This window comes from Phodopus roborovskii, unplaced genomic scaffold (genome assembly GCF_943737965.1).
Source record: "Phodopus roborovskii unplaced genomic scaffold, PHOROB, whole genome shotgun sequence".
NCBI classification, from domain to species: domain Eukaryota; kingdom Metazoa; phylum Chordata; class Mammalia; order Rodentia; family Cricetidae; genus Phodopus; species Phodopus roborovskii.
In genome coordinates this window covers 18,358,678-18,376,576 of record NW_026126416.1, presented here as the reverse complement: position 1 = coordinate 18,376,576, position 17,899 = coordinate 18,358,678, and the positions used below count along the sequence as shown (strand labels likewise).

General features: G+C 40.7%; 1 protein-coding gene across 12 annotated transcripts in view; it reads left to right on the top strand.

The window, feature by feature from the left end:
- The window catches only part of Plcb4 (phospholipase C beta 4), a 367,915-nt gene that overhangs the window by 212,381 nt on the left and 137,635 nt on the right, over positions 1–17,899 (top strand). For all 12 annotated transcript variants that reach the window (XM_051183311.1, XM_051183307.1, XM_051183309.1 and 9 more), the window contains one exon: positions 10,572–10,670. In XM_051183311.1, coding sequence (XP_051039268.1) covers positions 10,587–10,670 — 84 coding nt within the window. In that variant the 5' untranslated portion in view covers positions 10,572–10,586. The remainder of the gene's footprint in view (positions 1–10,571; positions 10,671–17,899) is intronic.

Sequence of the window (17,899 nt, the reverse complement as noted above, 5' to 3'; positions counted from 1 at the left end):
CCCTATGACTGACATTCCAAGTACTCTCTTCTCACTGTCTTTATTTTTATCAGCTCTAACCCTGAGATTAGTTTAAGCATTTGAGGAGTTCAAATGACGCCATTTTGAATATATAAAGCGACCCCTGGTGGGGTGGGGTTGAGGTTTGTATGTACTATAGCTTTTTAACTGACTATTTTCCAGCCACAGAGTAATACCTTTGGGGATATGGACACGGGACAACTGTTGCTTTCAGACACATCTAGAGTCTATATATTATATTTTATCCATATATGGTCAACTGGTTCCATTTTGCATAGTTCTATACTTTATTCTATGACTCCTTTGTAATAATATCAGTGGCCTATTTATAAAACAGCTTAGCCAGTGTTTAACTACAGGGAATCTTGATCAAATTTAATAGTCCATTGTGTGGTGTTTACTTTAATAAGAAAATAGTTTTTAAAAGAAAGGATCCTTTGAGTTCTTGAATTTGGGCCTGCCCCATCCACAGCCTCTTCCCTGTTTTATGCAATCCAGCCTTGTAGTCCTCAGACTTAACACATATTCATGCCCAAGGCAAACTTCAGAAAGCTTATTCAAGGAAAGATAAAGTCAAAACCTTTCCTTTGAAATACTCATATAATTAAAGCAAAAGTTGAGCCTGTAAAATAGTTGGTTTTTTTTTTTTTTTTTTTTCTTTTAAGAAATTTGATTCATGTTGCTGACTTTTTTACCTAATTGTGGGCGAGCTAGTCCAAGGGCAAATGAAGGGCAAAGTTGGAAGTGGTATGCATAAGAGGCCTGTGAGGTCTTAAAAGGGGATAAAGATATTTTCTTAAAGGGGTTGAGAAAGGCGGGCATTGCATAAGGATAAGGTCAAGGTGTTAATTCTCTTCCTCAGGACTCAGGTGCCAATACGAGTTCTACACACTTGGAGAGATTGGACTGAGGTGCGGTGCAGGTCATAGAAAACTGTGGAAGAGGTATCCAGCCCAGAAGTTATTCAAAAGCCCAATCAACTACAGAGCAACATAGGGAATGGAAACTTGTTTTGCCCACTTCTTTCCAGGCAAGCAGCAGGGTTTGTCCTTAAAGAACAGAACACTGGGACAGTTGGAAACTCAGGAGGGGAAGAACAGACCCATGCAGAAAATGTGCTTTAATGCCATTTCACAAATATTAATTTCCTCTGTCCTGGTTCATCTTTAGGGTTCATTGGGAAGTCATCCAAGAAAATAAAGAAAATCATTCATTGTTTATTGGTATCCAATATATTGACACAATGGTAGCAAATAGTGTTCAGGTCATTATAGAGGACAGGGCAGGTGAAAATACAGATTAACAAATTGCAGTGGAACCTTATAGAGAATGGGGTAGATTGCCAGTGAACTTGAGCAGGAGTTGACCTAACTCTGCTTCTGTAAGGGTAACCAGTAATTAGCACCTCAGTTAGCATATTCAAGAGACTCTCTCAGAGACATCCCCACTGCCAACTGATCTACATAGTACCAGGGTGAGAAGCTCTTCCTAGGTCATTCTTGAGTGTGTCAAGTTGACAATCCAAACTGAAGACCACAGCTCCCTTTTCAGATTAAACCCTGAAGGATGAAGCTTGAAAGAAATGTTTCAGGAAATTACATAGAAACTTCAGGAGCTCAGTTATCAACCCTGTGTTGACTGGAAAGCCAACTGCCTGTATTTAGTCACATGTCTCTGATTTCTCAGGCTGGGAAGATGTACATTATAGACAAATGGCCATCTCTGTGGTTTCCCCGCACTTTAAACCCTGGTGCCCATCTGGTTTCTCTCTTCTCTCCACCTCCTCTTCTGTTAGGTAAGGACTCCATTAACTGTTCTCAAGCTTTAGTCTGTATCAGAGTCTATTGCGTACCTGGATAATCTTTGGGTTCCAGAGCCCCTTCCCGTAGGATCTTGTTTAGAAAAGCCCAGTGGACCTGCAGTTATACATCTGTAAGAAGCTCCCCCCGTACACACACTTCGATGACTGCTGTCTGGGTACCTCTGTTAGTTTCTTGGAAGGAAAATTTCATTTCGGTTCATGGTTTTGGTAAATAAAGTCCATTGTGGTGGGAAGGGAAGATTCTGTAAAGTTTATGGAAGCAGAATCATATGGCTGGAATTCCTCATATCTCAGTAGACTAGGAAGTGGAGAAAGAATAATGTGTAGTCTTTTTCACTTTTCTCTTTTTGGTCTGTCTAGCACCCCAGCCCATGGTGTTAGCCATGTTTAAGTGAATCTTCGCTCTTCAGTTAAATCTTTCTGGAAACATCATAAAGATACACCAAGATGATTCCTAAGTGGTTCCAAGTCCAGTGAGTTTGACAGCCAAAGCTGGTTTTCTCATCATCTCCACCCTTGATGTCCCTTATTTTTCCCAGCACAGGTGTTCCTTGAAATTTCTGGTTAAGAACATCTGACACCAGGCAGTGGTGGCCCACACCTATAATCCCAACACTCCAGAGGCAGAAGCAGGAGGATCTGTGTGAGTTTGAGGTCAGCCTGGTCTACAGAGCCAGTGCTAGGACAGACTCCAAAGTTACAAAGAGAAACCATGTCTCACAAACAAGAGCAAAAAAGAATACCTGAAACCACCTGGTGGTAGCCCACCCTAATCCCAACACTAGGGAAGGCAAAGGCAGGCAGAATTCTGTGAGTTTGAGGACAGTTTGGTCTACATAGTGAGTTCCAGGAAAGCCAGGGCTACACAGAGAAGTCCTGTCTTAAAAGCAAACAACAACAAAACAAAACAAAACAAACGAAAAAAGCAAAACTGAAATAAGCAAATGAAAAACCTGGAACCAAGAGCCAGGTGAACTTTCATATAATCTGTTTGCACCCTCTTCCCCAAACTGGAAGTTTTCTATACATGTAGGCATTTTCCTTCATGTTTCCCCAAACATAATGGGAGACCCAACAGTGGAAGCAAGGTGGGCCCAACATTCCTTCTTCTCACAGCTGTGAATGGCTAACACCTACCTACGTACCCATAAGGGAGAAGTTGTTCTGATGGGTGGTTTAGAGCCACCATAGTTCCCTGCTGCACCTGAATATTTTAGGGAATTCTTTTGATATTTTTTTTTGTTTATTTGTTTGGTTTGGGGGCAGGGCTTAGCTAGGAGCAGGAAGGGTGTGAGAGTACATTGCTCTCTAAGCTAGATGGCATGCGGATGTAGTCCCAAGTACCCAGGAGGCTAACGCAGGAAGATTGAGTCCAAGATTTCAGGGCCAGACTGGGCAACATGGTGAGACTCTGTTTCCAAAACAAACAACAATTACAGAACATTTTTTTTTCACCGATTTACAAGTTCTTGAAGATTTAGAAGTATCCCAGAGTCACTTAACTTCGTTTCTCAGGGCCATTGAATTTACCAATGCCCATGCTAACTACTAAGCCATAATAAAATGTTTTTAGTGTTTACTGTACCCCACAGTCAGTTAGATGTATTTGCTTCAGAGTCAGAAGTGCTTTGTTTATCCTGAAGAATTTTAATAATAAGTGAAAATTCTAGTTTGTTGTTAGTGAATTAGAGGAGATGTTTAGTTATTATACTTCTTTCTTCCTTGAGTTCTACCTACATATGTATCCTCTTTCACTCTAACATGTAGAGAGCCATGTATCATGTTCTGAGAAACAAACAGGTCTCATTCTCAGAAGTGTGTTGTTAGATAGTTTTAAGTGAGTGAACATCCTGTAGTACATTCATGGAAACCCATGTGGTTTAGGTCAGTCACTTTACATGGTTCTTGATGCAGTCATGGGATGTGGCAGACATGGGCTGTATGAGGCATCAGTGAAGCATGGCACAGAAGGTAACCGTCGTTATTGGTAGGAATACACTATACTTCAAGAATTAAAAGGTATGATGGGAAAAGTTCTCCTATTGTCTTTATCAAGTTTTATGACCTGCAGATAATTTTATCTCTATACTTTTACATGACTGGCATTTCAATAAGTTTGTTTCCACTAGTATCACCACAAACATATGAGTAATATGTGGTGTTGTGTTGATATGATGGCTTTATTAACACTAAGTGATATGAATTTTATGACTACTGCACTCTGATAGGATTGCCGTCTCTAATTGGCCCATCATGTTGTGTGTGACTATGTGTGAATATTCTAATTGTTCTTATATATTTCCTTGTATCATAGTAAATATGAATTTCTTCATCTTCATCTGCAATTCATTACTTTAAAGGGATTTTATATGTTAATGACTATTTAATTTCTACAATACCAAAATACTTTTAAGACAGGCATGGACCTAACATACATTTAGGAGGACACATCTCAAAAGGCACTGTACAATGGAATGGCATTGGTGGGTACTCCTGACCTCACAGGGGGCCTTCTCCCTCACCATTATGGCTCTCCAACATGAGCTTTTATGTGCATCTTCCAGAGGGACTGAGGTTCCAGGCAAGAAGTGATTAACAGTGGATTATCAGACTAGATATCCTCATTCAGCCATTTAACCTGCCTAAGAGGATTTGGGAGGCCTAGATATGAACTCAGATGTCATGCCTGAGAAATGTTATAGTCAAACAACCCACATCCAAGCAACCTGCAGAAATGAATCGGCTTCCTGTGGGTTGCAGTTGTACTTTATTGTATTCTGTTTCTTTGAAAACTGATCATCACAGACTAGATTGTATTTCTGTGCTCAGAGCATGCTGTCCTAACAGGTGGAACCTTGGCATATTGTGCATTTTAAGCTGTGGAAAACTACAGGAAGATCATTATCTGACTTTTCTCCTTTTTTGTGGTTACCTTCATACCTACAAGAAAGGATGGAAGACACAGAATTGGAACAAAGATGGCTTGAGGTTCTGCTACTATCTGAGGAACTATTAGACAGGTTTTAGGGGAAGGAGAATCATTGTTTGAGGATGTGGCCACAGATAAGGTGCCATGTTACAGTGGATAGCCTCATGCTATGCCATGCACATATTGGCAATAGTGGGTGCAAAAAAGAGAGGGCATATGGAGGGGACATGGAATTTGTCGGGGGGTGGGTATTGGGGAAGATCCTGGGAGAGTTGGGGGAATAAAGTAGATATGGCCCTATTTTCTTGTATACATGCATGAAATTCTGAAAGACTGTATTTTTTTTTTTCTAAAGTACAACATAGCTTTTTGAAATGTCAATGCAAGTTTCATCACTTTCTAAGTACTCAGAGCCAATGTGTGAGAGGCTTCCTGTTGACGGTGAAGACTTTAAAACCAGAAGAGGAAAGGAAACAGTTGACAGCTTTACTTGTCATTTCTTACTGTTTGCTCTTGCCAAGAACTCTGGTGGGAAATACAGACACTTTACAGATTTTTATGAAAAGAAATAATTTGTTAAATGTCATCTTTCTTTCAGTTTAGAGAATGTTTTTCCTTAAATATAAGATCTGTGGTTGTAGAATTTTCTGTTTTTTAAAATGGAGGAAAGTAGTTTTTAAATCACTAAAAACTTGATCACCATCTCTTAACTAATGCTGTGTCAACTGCTTTGCGCCCCCACTAGAGAAACAAGAAACTAAAGGCAGAAAAACTTATTTCTGCTTACAGTTTCATTTAAACCTTTAATTTAGCATCATTTCGCCGAAGGCTGTGAGTCTGTGGAGGGGCAGGACTTAGAGCAGGGAGCACTCTGTGGGGCAGAACAAAGAAGCATAGAGAAACAGATGCTTTTTTCTAACAGAGCCCCTCCAAACCCAGCAAGCTGTGACTCTACAAATGTGTGCATCCATTCATCAGGTCAGAGGCCTGGGGATCCATTCACCTCCCAGAGTTTAGGGGCAAAGCCTCCCACACACAAGCCTTTGAGAGGCATTTAACATCCAAACTACACTAGCAGGAAACAGTTTGGATCATGTTTGCTCTTTTATCTGCTTAATAACATATTAGGAGTATTTATATTTGCTTGACAAAAGCTGTGAATATTTTTAGGAACCCTTCTGCTTTGCTATTGTTAAGCAAACAACCACTCCTTTCCAGCCTGTTTTTAATAAGCACAAGAGTATCTAAACCTGTAGTGTATTTAAGTGATTGCTTGGTTAGGATTATATACAGCTAATATTTTTGTACCTAAAATGGTACAATAATACCTTTGTCCACAGGCTTTGCATACATTGAGTTAGAATAAGTCCTACTGGTGAAATTGCCACCCATGACTGGGGCCTTACAAGGGCACAGAAATTAATTGTAAAATTCTTTATCCCCAAAGTATACTAGAATACTCTTACCCTCAACTCTCAACACCATTATGTATTATCATTTTCTTAGTCTTGTACTCCATGCGTGCTTTTTGAAAGGCTATTTAATGGCTTGATGAAGACAAAGACATTTTGGACAAGCAGGGAAATTATCATTAATGATATGCCACTGCCAAACTGGATTCCACATTGAAGTAAAACCAGGCACTTGAGAATGCAAGATGGTCTGATGCCCTAGTCTGTTTAAAAAACATGAGAGGTTCTTATTTAATTCAAACAGTCAGCTCACTTTTGGTCAGTGGAAATTCTATGTCAGCTTCTCATTCCTGGAAAATAATCTTAGATGTTTTTAACATGTGTTTTAGGGGTTATTTGGGTTTACTTTAGTTTGTATGGTTAAGGTGGGGATGGGGTTATTAATTCCCAATGGAATGTCTTAATCACAAGGTTGAAGTTAAAAGATAACTGTTGTAATTAATAAAATTCCTATATGCAACATGGTGTATTTGAATGAAAGTGAACATGACTACTCCAAAGTATAGCTAAGGAGATGGTTTTTATTGTAGTTAGGAGGGAGAGCACAGTTAGAGGCATCTGGAAGGGTCTAGACTGAAAAGGAGAATGTGTGTGTGTGGGGGGGGGGCGGTCGGGAAAGAGAGGACCAAGAGGAATAGAACCAAGAAAGCACATGCTGAATTGGCAGGCTTATATAGGAAAGAGAAGCTGGGGGAAGAGAAGGGAAGCGAAGACCCTGGAATGGGGAGGTTTAGGGTAGGATACAGGGGTCCTGGGGGTGGTGAGAAGAACAGAGAATTCCATGGGTACCGAGTTTACCTGGCTTCCAATGTGCAGTTGGTATGGTAGTAGACATCACATTAGCCATTTGTCCTCAGTTTCTTTGAGACCTGATGATATTGTTATCTACTTAAAACTGTATATTGTTAAGTCAAAGCAAATGTACAGTTTTGTTCACATAGAGAAGACACAGATGACAATTGTCTTGGTGGCTTGGGGGAAAGCCACAGGGCTCAATTTAAATTTTCTCTTTATTGTTTCCATCCACAGCTGTTAGGATAACATGGATCCTAGAAACACTCCAATTAGCATCAACGTGGTGTTGTCTGTGTTCATTACTTGCTGCATTCCCATTCCCTGTACAACCTGATACAACTTTAGAAACCCTGTGCAGCTTGAGGAGGCCCGTGCATGTATTTCTAGAGCCACTGTAAAGAATCTTGACAGATGAGTAGATGAAAGCAGCAGAATTTTTTTTCTCTTGAAGAAGTTTGCAATGAAGGTCTCAGCCACATTCCCCCACACTCTAGGGAGAATCATTCCTGGCTTCATTCACCTTCTGGTGTCCTCTAACACTCCTGGACTTGTGGCTGCATTGCTCTAGTCTCAGCCTTCATGGTCACATTGCTTCTTTTTCTGTCTCTGCCTAATGTTCCTCTTATTTTCTTTTTTTCTAATGTTCCTCTTTAAACACTTTTGATTGTATTTAGACCACATAAGAATGATATAGAACTAACTTTCCAGCTCAAGATCTTTAATCACATCGTCAAAGTCCTTTTTTACCCTTTAAGGTAACATTTATTGCACTTAGTATATAAATGTGCATGATGGGTGTGTGATTATGTAGCCTACCATCCCAGTCAGGTACTATGTCCATCCTATACCCAAAACTATATGCCCAGTAACAGATGTAATTTGCCAAAATTTTGTTCAGAGCTGGCCTAGTGCATTGGAGTGGGGAGCAGTGTTTTCTTTGTAGTTAATCCTGCTTGCTTGGGGTAACAATATCAATCCCAAATGTAGTAACCACTCCATAAAAAAAAATGAAGGGTGGTTTATTCGCAACCAAATATAAGTGACTTTCCTTAGAAATGTGAATTCTGTTTGCCACCCCCCAAGTGGTTTATGAACTTCAATGGACATAGAACAAAAGATAGTCATAAATCTATGAATTTACAAAATACTTTGGTAGAGACAGCACTAGGTTGGTTATAGCAAACTAAGGAAAACACTGTAAAACTGTTCAGATGCTTTCTGATTGGATTCTTAGTTTTGGAGTTGGTGAAAATTAATAGTCTGCAGACAGTAGCTGTAAAAGTCACAAGGATTTTAGGTCAGATGATGAGATGGATGATTGGCCATCAATAAGGCCTAAGACAAATCTGGCCTTGCATCTGCAGCATTCCAACTCTACACTCAGGAAGTCCTGATTACCCTGTCGGCCTGCTGAATTTTCAGCATAGCTATGGATTTTTTCAGAGAACTTTAAGTGACAGAAGCCTAGTGAGTCTTGAAGATGACATTATGCCCAAGGGACACATTTTAAAATCACATTGTAAGCTTAGCAATTCAGTAGGCTTCAATGATGATGCTGACTGAGTAAGACAAATAAACAAGCTAACAACTTTCTTCCTCAGTTTACCTGGCTGTATGGTATCATGCCATCTTCATGGCTGTTATACTTGAATATTTGGTTTCTGAGCAGTCCCTCTTGGGTCCTTTGTACTCTACCTGCCAGTTTCTCATCATGTCACTTACAAGGAGCTCTCTGCCATCTCTATGAAGTGAGCCTATCTAGGATCTAGGACTCCCCTCCTAGCTTGTCCCTTTCCTGCTTTCTACAGTCTTGAGAGATTGTCCTCGGCTGCCTGTATAAAATAATCCATCCAGTTGTGTAAGAATGCAGACAATGGGCCCATGTAAAGCGCACTGGCTTCCTTCCATGAACTGCTGTGTGTGTTTACACTGGAAAGGCTGCCTCATTGTGTCAGCTCCTTGATGGTCATTCCCTTGAAATCCCCACCCTCCTCAGGTGCTTCCTTTCCCTTGGGGCCTGTGCAATGAGGTAATGCCTTTCTAGCTGGATGGAGGGGGACTAGGAGGTAGTTAAATCTTCAGATCCCTTGTAGGTGCAGATTCCCAAGGCAAGCTGAGAATTTTCATGGAAAAACTTTTTGCACAGACTGTAACCATTTAGCTGGGGAATTTGAGGTGATTACAAAAGGGGAATAATGACCAGTCCTTTTCTCCCATCTTCAAAGGTAGCCATTCATCCTTTGGGTTTTTCTGAACACAGTTGGATTGTAGACATACCTTTATTTGTTTCATATTTTAAAAATCAGTTGCTTGGCTCAACTTTTTCTAGTGCTAGGTCATCATTTTCATTGAATCAGGGATGTAAAATAAGGCAGCCACTGACCCTGTTGTCTGGCCATAGGAAGTATTTTTAAGACTGGCACTTGCCCCCCAGCTTAAAATCAAATGAATTTGAGGTACATTCCTGCCATTTTCCCTAAATTGCCTCTGTCCTTGGTCTGATTCCTAGATCTCTGAAAAAATATTAAATCAGAAATAGCTTCCCTCATGTTTGCTAATGTTCTCCCTACAAAGCAGAGCAGAGGGCAGCATCCTTCAGTCCCTATGTTTCCTCAGCTACCCCAGTCCCAAAAGGCCTTCATGTAATGAGGGCATGTGGATGGAAGGGGCACTTCAGTGGGAGGTGAGTGTTTCGTATTGGTAACATTAGAGAAGGAAGTGGATCAGCCCCCTTTTAGGTGATTATGTCTGGGTACCCGTGTCGATCCTGGGAGAATCAGGGTTAAACTAAAGACAGCAGAGATGGTTAGAAACTCTTTTGGGGTTGATATGAGCCTTTTTATGTTAGATGTCTCTTTCCTGTTCCTTTCAAAATGAAAAGATGTAAAAAATGCAAGGTATAGTTGGCATGAGTTAGAACATCCTAGAGTAGAGGAAGCTCTACTGAGAAGTCTTGTTTCTTTATGTACATCCTGGCAATCTCGCAAGGCTACTTGTGATATGTTGTATCCCTTTGAGTTTCTTCCACCACCCCCTTTCCTATCCTTCTTAGCCAGGGTCTTTCTTTGTTGCCCTGGATGGCCTTGAACTCCTGTCTCAGCTGTCCAAGAACTTGGAATTCTAAGTGTATGTCATTACTTAAGGCTTACCACGATGTTTTTAATTAAAAAGTTAACGTGTCTGTCTGTGGTTGTAGTGGATGAACCCATGGCCTCACACAGGCTAAGCACATAATACATCTGAGTTACACTCCACCCACACTATATTGCCTTTTGGTATATCATGCTGACCTTGGCTTCCTGTGTGTGGTTACTGAGGCGATCCATGGGACCTTTCTCTCTGCAGATCCTTCACAGTCCAGGACAGGGATGGATGGGGGAGTGTTGGGATCGGATGATGGGAAGGTATTTGAAGGAAGAAAACTTATGGAAGTTTGCCACACACTTAAACAAAACAAACACAGAACTTCTGAACTTTGAGAAGCACTTGCACTTTAATTTTGCACACTAATGAAACATTTGTTCTTCCCTAGGTTTTGGAGATCATCATGGCCAAACCTTATGAATTTAACTGGCAGAAGGAAGTGCCATCCTTCTTGCAAGAAGGGGCAGTTTTTGACAGATATGAAGAGGTAACAAAGTGATATTATTTTTTTCCTTTCAAAACAGTCTAATGATTATCTAGTTTTAATCACAGTACTGAGCATCCTTTCATATAAATAACGCCTTTGAGGCCTATAAATTACTATTGATGGAAGGTAAATTGTGGAGTGGAATGATAAATACACTGGCAGTGACTTGTGGATGATCACTGTGGGCCTGATAAAATAATACAGTGATAGGTGTTCTTTATTGAGTCACCTTCTTGTGCCAAGCTGCCTTCTCAGTAGTCCATGTGTGTTATTTAATCTCACCAACAAGCTCCTTATAAGGTAGTTGCTACCGTTGTGGTTTTACAGATAGGGTTCATGCAATAAAGGTTTGGTTTAATGGAGTGGTTTTGGCAAGCTTTTCCTTGTAAACCTTTCTATTAGTTATAAATGGAGCAGCAATTGGACTTGTGCTAGCCGTTTGTTTGCTTATTTCATTTGTACAGACCATTATGACCAGACCTTTGCATACCTCTGCTTCTGTCGCTTATTGTTTGTATCCCAGTAAAATATCAGTGGCGCCAGGCTTTCTATACAGCCAGGCATTGAGGCCAGCAATGTGCTAGAAGGGTTGGGAAGGTAAGTTGAAGCCTTACCTTGAATGCTTGAATTTGAGATCACCTAAGGGAGGGTGTATGATGAAAGTGGTGTTTTCTCTAAGACAAAGTGAAAGGTAAAACTAATTCACTTAGAGCCAGAGTTGATTCCTTTCAAATCATTAAAATATGGTGGCTGCTACCCAGTCTGCTGAGGTTCAGAATGTCAGACACTAAAGTGCCTTTGCCCTGGACACTCGGTAGTACTGGCTGACGTGACTTGTTTTTTCCACCCATATGAGACCCATAAGAATCACATTTTCAGAAAACAAAATTGAAATGCAAATGTTGAACCAAAATGTGGCCATTCTTACTTTGAGTTTAGATATTGAAATGACAGTATTTATATGTCTGTAGCTTTACCTTACAGCAGAGTAGCTGCCTTCTGCTGTAAGATAAGTCAAAACAACACCCCACCACCGGAATCAACCGCTGACTTGCCTGGCATTTTTCTTAAGAATTAAATTGGGTACTCTTTCTCCATTTCCCTTCAGTTTCCTGCACGGGTCCTCTGTGTTCATCACAGCCGCTCCCTCACGATTGTTTCCTCCTTGTGATACATGCCCGCTCCTGTTTGTTCAATTGGTGAACTCCTACTCATCCTTAAGGACTCAGATGAGAAATTTCCACTTATGGGGTATTGTTTGACCCGCTCAGTAAGTGAGAGCTTCTCTGTGCCAGCAAAAGGTTGCCTCCATATGTCACACTGCCATCACACTTTATTTACTGTTTCTGTCTTTTTAAAAGAAGGCTGCATTTCTTGAGGTCATAGGCCAGGTTTTACTTTTCTCTTCCCAGGTATTAGCTGAATGCTCTGGCAAGCTCATTGTAATGCTTAACCTCATAAAGGATGTTATAAAACCAAATCTGATTGGTTATTTCCTCCCTCTCTTTCTTCCCTTCTTTGGGAAGCCTCGAATAGGCCAAACATGTGGTCTAGAGCTGAAACACGGGCAACAGAATTAGTGCAAGGGGGAAATGGGGAAGGGGACAGCGGGAGAGTGAAAGGCCTTTTGGGAGTAGGGACCTGAGACAGGCAGACAGACAAGAGGAAGAGAGGCAAGAGAGAAAAATAGAAAAGAGAAAGATGAGAAAGAGGCAAGAGAGACAAGAGACTAAAGAGGCAAAGAGGTGAGCTGTGCCTGGTGGGCACTTTCAAAGGGTGCACATAGCTGACATTGGAAAGGCACCTGGCGACAGATGATGGTGTAACTGCTTTTTCAGCAGAGGCAGGCTGCTGCTGTGGCTGCAGACACTAACTCTAAGAGGTCTATTCAAGGCTTCCTTTTGATCAACTAGTGTACGTTGGGTACCACTGACTAGAATGACAGTGCAGGTGACAAAAATCACTATCTGTTCTCTCTCATTGATAGGCAGTAGCTGAGACTCCATGACAAGAAGGGTTTAATTTAAAAAAAGAAAAATACCTTAAAAGTTTATGTAACATGTTTGATACAAGGAGATGAGTCCCACAGAGTCTCAAATGGAGAGCTGAAGATACAGAGAAATGTTTGTATGTTCTGTGGGGAGTATAAGGTCATGCTGGAGTGAGATCAGCAAGGGTGTGTGATTTCTGGAATGCTAGTAAACTGGGTGATTCAACAAGCAATATGGTTCAGAGCCTTTTGTGTCTCTTTGCCTTCCTGGAGCGGGATCTCCCTTTCCCCAGGCTAGAGAAGACCCGTCTGGAATGGGGATCTTTTGACCTGTTTTATGCCATGCCAGATACACTTGCATGACCTACTTCTTCTGGTAAAGTGGGGGAACTGGAAGTTGAAGTGACCATCCTAAGTCTACCATTGTCTCAAGTGTCAAGGAGCTGTATTTTGGGGTAGTCTCTTCCAACCCCTTCAGTGGTTCTGTAGTGTGAGCTAGTGCAAGACATCACTTCTTGACCCAAATGATTTTCAGATTTCAAAGGCAATTTTCCAGTCTTAGGAAATCTGAAGAATAATTTAAAAATATGGCTTGCTTTCCAGGGTCCCCTGGAAGAGACTGAGTGAGGTCACTGGCAGAGTTTGTTCTTTCTTGGTGCCCGGTAAACAGATGCATACAAGAGAAACAGACACTTATTTGGGGAACAAAGTGTAACAGGGTTTGATGGGTGGAGGGACTCCATCCTTCCTGCTTTTTTGTTTCTTGTGATGACTCCCTTTGGTTTTGAATCATAGCAACTCATATTGAGGAAATGCTAGTTTCTTGTGCTTCTCTGGGCACGTGCATTTCCCCAGGCCTTCCCTAAATATGAAGGTAAAGTTTACCTGGAGCAAAGAAACCCAAACAATATTAAACTCTGTCTAGCTAAGCTTATCCTTCCAGAGCATGATTTCATGAGGAACTACAGTAAAACACAAAACAAAGAGTTTTAATTTTATAGAGAAAAGATGGTGTTCTTTCCTGGTAACATCAAACCAGAAAGCCAAATAGTGTTTCAAGCTGGGTGGCAGCCAATTTTTCTTATCACTTTCCAGTTTTATAAGATGCAGTTTTTTTTTTCTTGGAGCCATAACCGTTAAAATGTTCACTTGTAAAAATGTAGTCAGAAAAAGATTTGTGCGTAAACAACCCTGAGAGATGACAGCTGACTGCCAGTGGGAAGGACGGGAACTAGAAAAGAGGAAACCCAAGCATCTAGAAGTGTCATAACATAAGGAAGGGGCTGACCTGTGAAGGAAAATACATGTTTTCTTCTTGAGATAATACATCTGCAATGATAAACTAGCTTCCACATGGGAAAAACGCTGAATAGTTACTGAGGTTTTAAAAATAATAGTCAATGTATATATTGTATGTGAGCATTATTTTTGTTCTTTCTATATTACCCTGCAATTCTTTTGAGGCAACAGAAATTTAAAACCCAAACTCTGCAAAAACATCTACTGTAGCATCTGATTCTATTGTCACGATACTTCTATTAATACATCTATTCCTTCCTAGCTCAGTTTGCCTTACAAGTTACTTATGTGCAAAATATATTTCACTGATTAAAAAAAAAATGTTTAATATAAGTGCCTAAAGAATTCCTCTTGCAGTTGGGCAGTGGTGGCACATGCCTTTAATTCCAGCACTAGGGAGGCAGAGGTGGACCTCTGAGTTCAAGGCCAGCCTGGTCTACAGAGCAAGTTCCAGAACAGGCTCCAAAGCTACAGAGAAACCCTGTCTTGAAAAAAGCAAACAAACAAACAAATAAAAAAACTGAAGAAGAAGAAAAAAGAAGAAGGAGGAGGAGAAGGATAGCAGTGCTTTGCAAGTGTGCACAGCTTAGATATCTCCCTGGGCTTCTATGTTGTCTGTTTTTCCCAGCATTCCTGTGTGCTCACACTTTCTTAATGGTGCCTCCTACCCTCTGAAGCTGTTTTCAATCTCAGTTTCCTTCACTGTTGCTGCTCCAAATTGTTTTGCTCCTAAAACCCCTTCTGACACCCAATCCCAGTAACAAATGAGTGCTGTGTATTTGAAAATGACTTTGATTAAAGGTGTGGTGGCAGCTGATGAGATTTTAGCTCTACATGCTAAAATACCCAAAAGCTCTTGTGGAGAAAGTTCTATCACCTAAACCTCTTTGTATAGGTGCTATTGTCTTCTTTTGCTCCAAGGTGCATGTTCTGCCTTTGTAATGCTTTTGCTATTGTTTATTTATTTGTGTGTGGGGGGTGTGGGGGCGAGCATGCTCACACATCCACATGTGATGAGGGTAGAGTACAGATAACTTTCTGGACTTGGAATTTGTGGAGGTCTGGGATCTAACTCAGGTTGTCAGGCTCAGCGTCAAGTGCCCTTACTCTGTGGGTCATCTGATCCCCACACTTTTTTTTACAATTTACTCATTCTTCTAGAATCTATTTTCAGTTCATTCTTTACATCTTTTACAGAGTAACTGATTCTCAATTATGTATAAGAGATAAAATTCCAGAATTCATCCAGAATGAAACAGTCCTTGCAAGACATTCCATTCTTTCACCTTACATTAGCTTATAGGGCAGAATTCTTGCTTAAAGTGCCAGATTTTAAAGAGCACCTTGCCCTTCTGTCTGCTGTCTTAAGCTAGCATTCTTCTACAGATCATCTTTGCTGAATCTGGCCAGAACCCAGGCTCCTCATGACAGCAGCCACTGGCCATGCATGGATATCATGGGCTTAGAATGCAGCAAGTGGGATTCGATATTTGAGTTTTTTTTTTTTTTTTTTAGTTCATTTAAATTTAAACTTACATCACTATCTTCCTATAGCTCAGGACTACCATTGGACTATACAGGCAGTTATATCAAAGTGCAGCAAGATTTTAAAACATCCTGCTCCCCTCCCATTGCAAAGAAATCACTCAGTTCCCTTCATCTGAACCTGCTAAATCTTTCTAGTTACATCTTCCTAGGGACAGCCTGAGCTGGGGTCTTAATATTTCATAGCAGCCTCCAGTCTAATTCCCAGACCCCAAATTTTCTTAATCTCCTTCATGAGATGCTTTGTCTTTTTTTTATTCTGGTGTCATTAGACAAAAATTACACTAGCTTAGTCTAAGGGTCATTGTTTTAATATCCCCCCTTTCCCCTCTGTGTCCCTCACATATTCTAGGTAAGTAAGTGCTCTCACACTGAACTGTCCTCCTAATCGGACTGTAGTTTGATTCCAGAGTCAAACAACACATTCCATGTTTTTAAAGTTGGTGTTTCACTGAGCCTTGTAGAAAGACTGGCTTTGCAAACTAAAAGGGGCCAAAAAAAAAGCAGAAACAGAAAAGACAAAAGCATTGGGCACTGCAGTTACTTCCTTGTAAGGATGGGAAAATGACTGTTTACTATTACAGGTCACATTTTCATGTGAGGATAAATTCAGAAGCCAGTCTGCCTAGAGAGCTGGTTATTGCCCATCACTCTTTGCTTCTGGGAAGGTAGCATAATACAAGAGTTGTATTTGGTAAGGTGGTGCATTAGCATGAGGAATATCATTTTGATTTCTTGTCTGATTTGTTGGGCCCCAAGCAGGCTTGATCTGCTTTTTGCCCCCAGCCCTCCTCCCTTACATGAAGAGAAGGAGAGGCTGCTGGTGGCAACTACTGCTTCCAGAGGCAGAAGCAGGTGATAGCACAGACAAGGGGGCCAGGCCGCCTAGTGGAACACAGCAAGCAATTTAGAAAATGCCCTGGCAGCCTACATGACAAAGGCTTTCCCAACATAGTTTCTATGGGAATATTTTGATTGAAACATATAAGAACCCCTAAAGGACAGTTCCAGGATGGAAAGCTAGTCATGAAGCATTCTTTTACTACTAGACCCAAGCATATGATTCTTTATTTAAAACAAAAAAACCTCTATATTTATAACTGATACAATAGTGGACAGCAGGTCAAATATCACTAAGTTCTTTTATAAAAATAAAGCATTTGAGAAAGGGCCTCTTAAATAGTGCCCATATGACATTGAATATATATATATATAGTTTTCCTTCTTCCTTCCAAATTTTGGCTAGTTTAGCTTGTACCCTACAAGTTCAGGATATTGGGTTGTAAGAGTAAGGTCTAAAATAATAGCCCTGGTGTTTACACTGAAAGGTACTTACAGAGCCTGTGATGATCACCAATAGTTCTTACTAGTTGTTCAATTTTAGAATCAAGCTGAATATACTGTTTAATTACTGCGGATCAAACAGAACTACAGCAGTAACAAACAAACAAAAATTCTAAGTAAGTTTCCAGGAGATGTTGGAAGTAAAAGGGGCTAGAAAACTACAGGAGAATACAATTTTATATCCTCAAAGGAGTTAAAGTTGATGACTGCCAATTCATAAAATAGAACTTAAGTCTACATTTTGAGATGTAAAAGAGTTGAAGACAGTGAATAGTAATACATTCTCTATTGTAGAGTATATTGTGAAAAGTAAAAAAAAAAAAAATGAATGGAACTCAGTCTCTCTAATCTTGTTCTATGGGGCTGAAGATTACAGTTGCCTAGGACATAATTTGTTCAGTTACAACCTCTTTTGGTATGAGTTTTATATTTTTCAAGCTCTAGTCCACATTATAACTTTAGAAACACAACAAAGTTCAAATGTCACTTTGCTTCCCGGTATGAAACTTCAGGTCCACCCCTGTAGTTCTGAAAGCTTCTCCTCTCTCACCCCTCCACTTCTCCCAAGCCACCATGAGAAAAGCAGTGGTAGAATATATTCCCATGGGACAAGACAAGATGGAGCTGTGACTGCAGAGGTGCAACAGGAGGCCTCAGAGAGGAAGCTTCACACAGGCTGTGTCCGGACTGACAGTTCCGTCAACCAACCACAGCTCAGCTGAAATGAAGGCTGGGGCCAGTCATTTGTGCAAAGGCTGGAGAATACCTGTTGAGTAATGTGGCTTGGGATCCAGGCTGAAATGAACTCTTTAGCCCAAGGCTAGGATTAGCTCCTAAATGCCACAGGGAGCTTTTGTCCTACTTTTGGTGGTGTATAGGAAGGGTTTGGTTAGCGAATGGAAAGAGACATGGCTGACCTGTCCATGCAGCCAGGTTGAAGGAATAATTAGACAGTTGGTTAGACACATGGAGACACAGTGGAGATTTTGAGTATGGGTATAAAAAAAAATGGGCGTTTTGGAGTTGCTGAGTAGAGCAGAGAGTGGTGAGA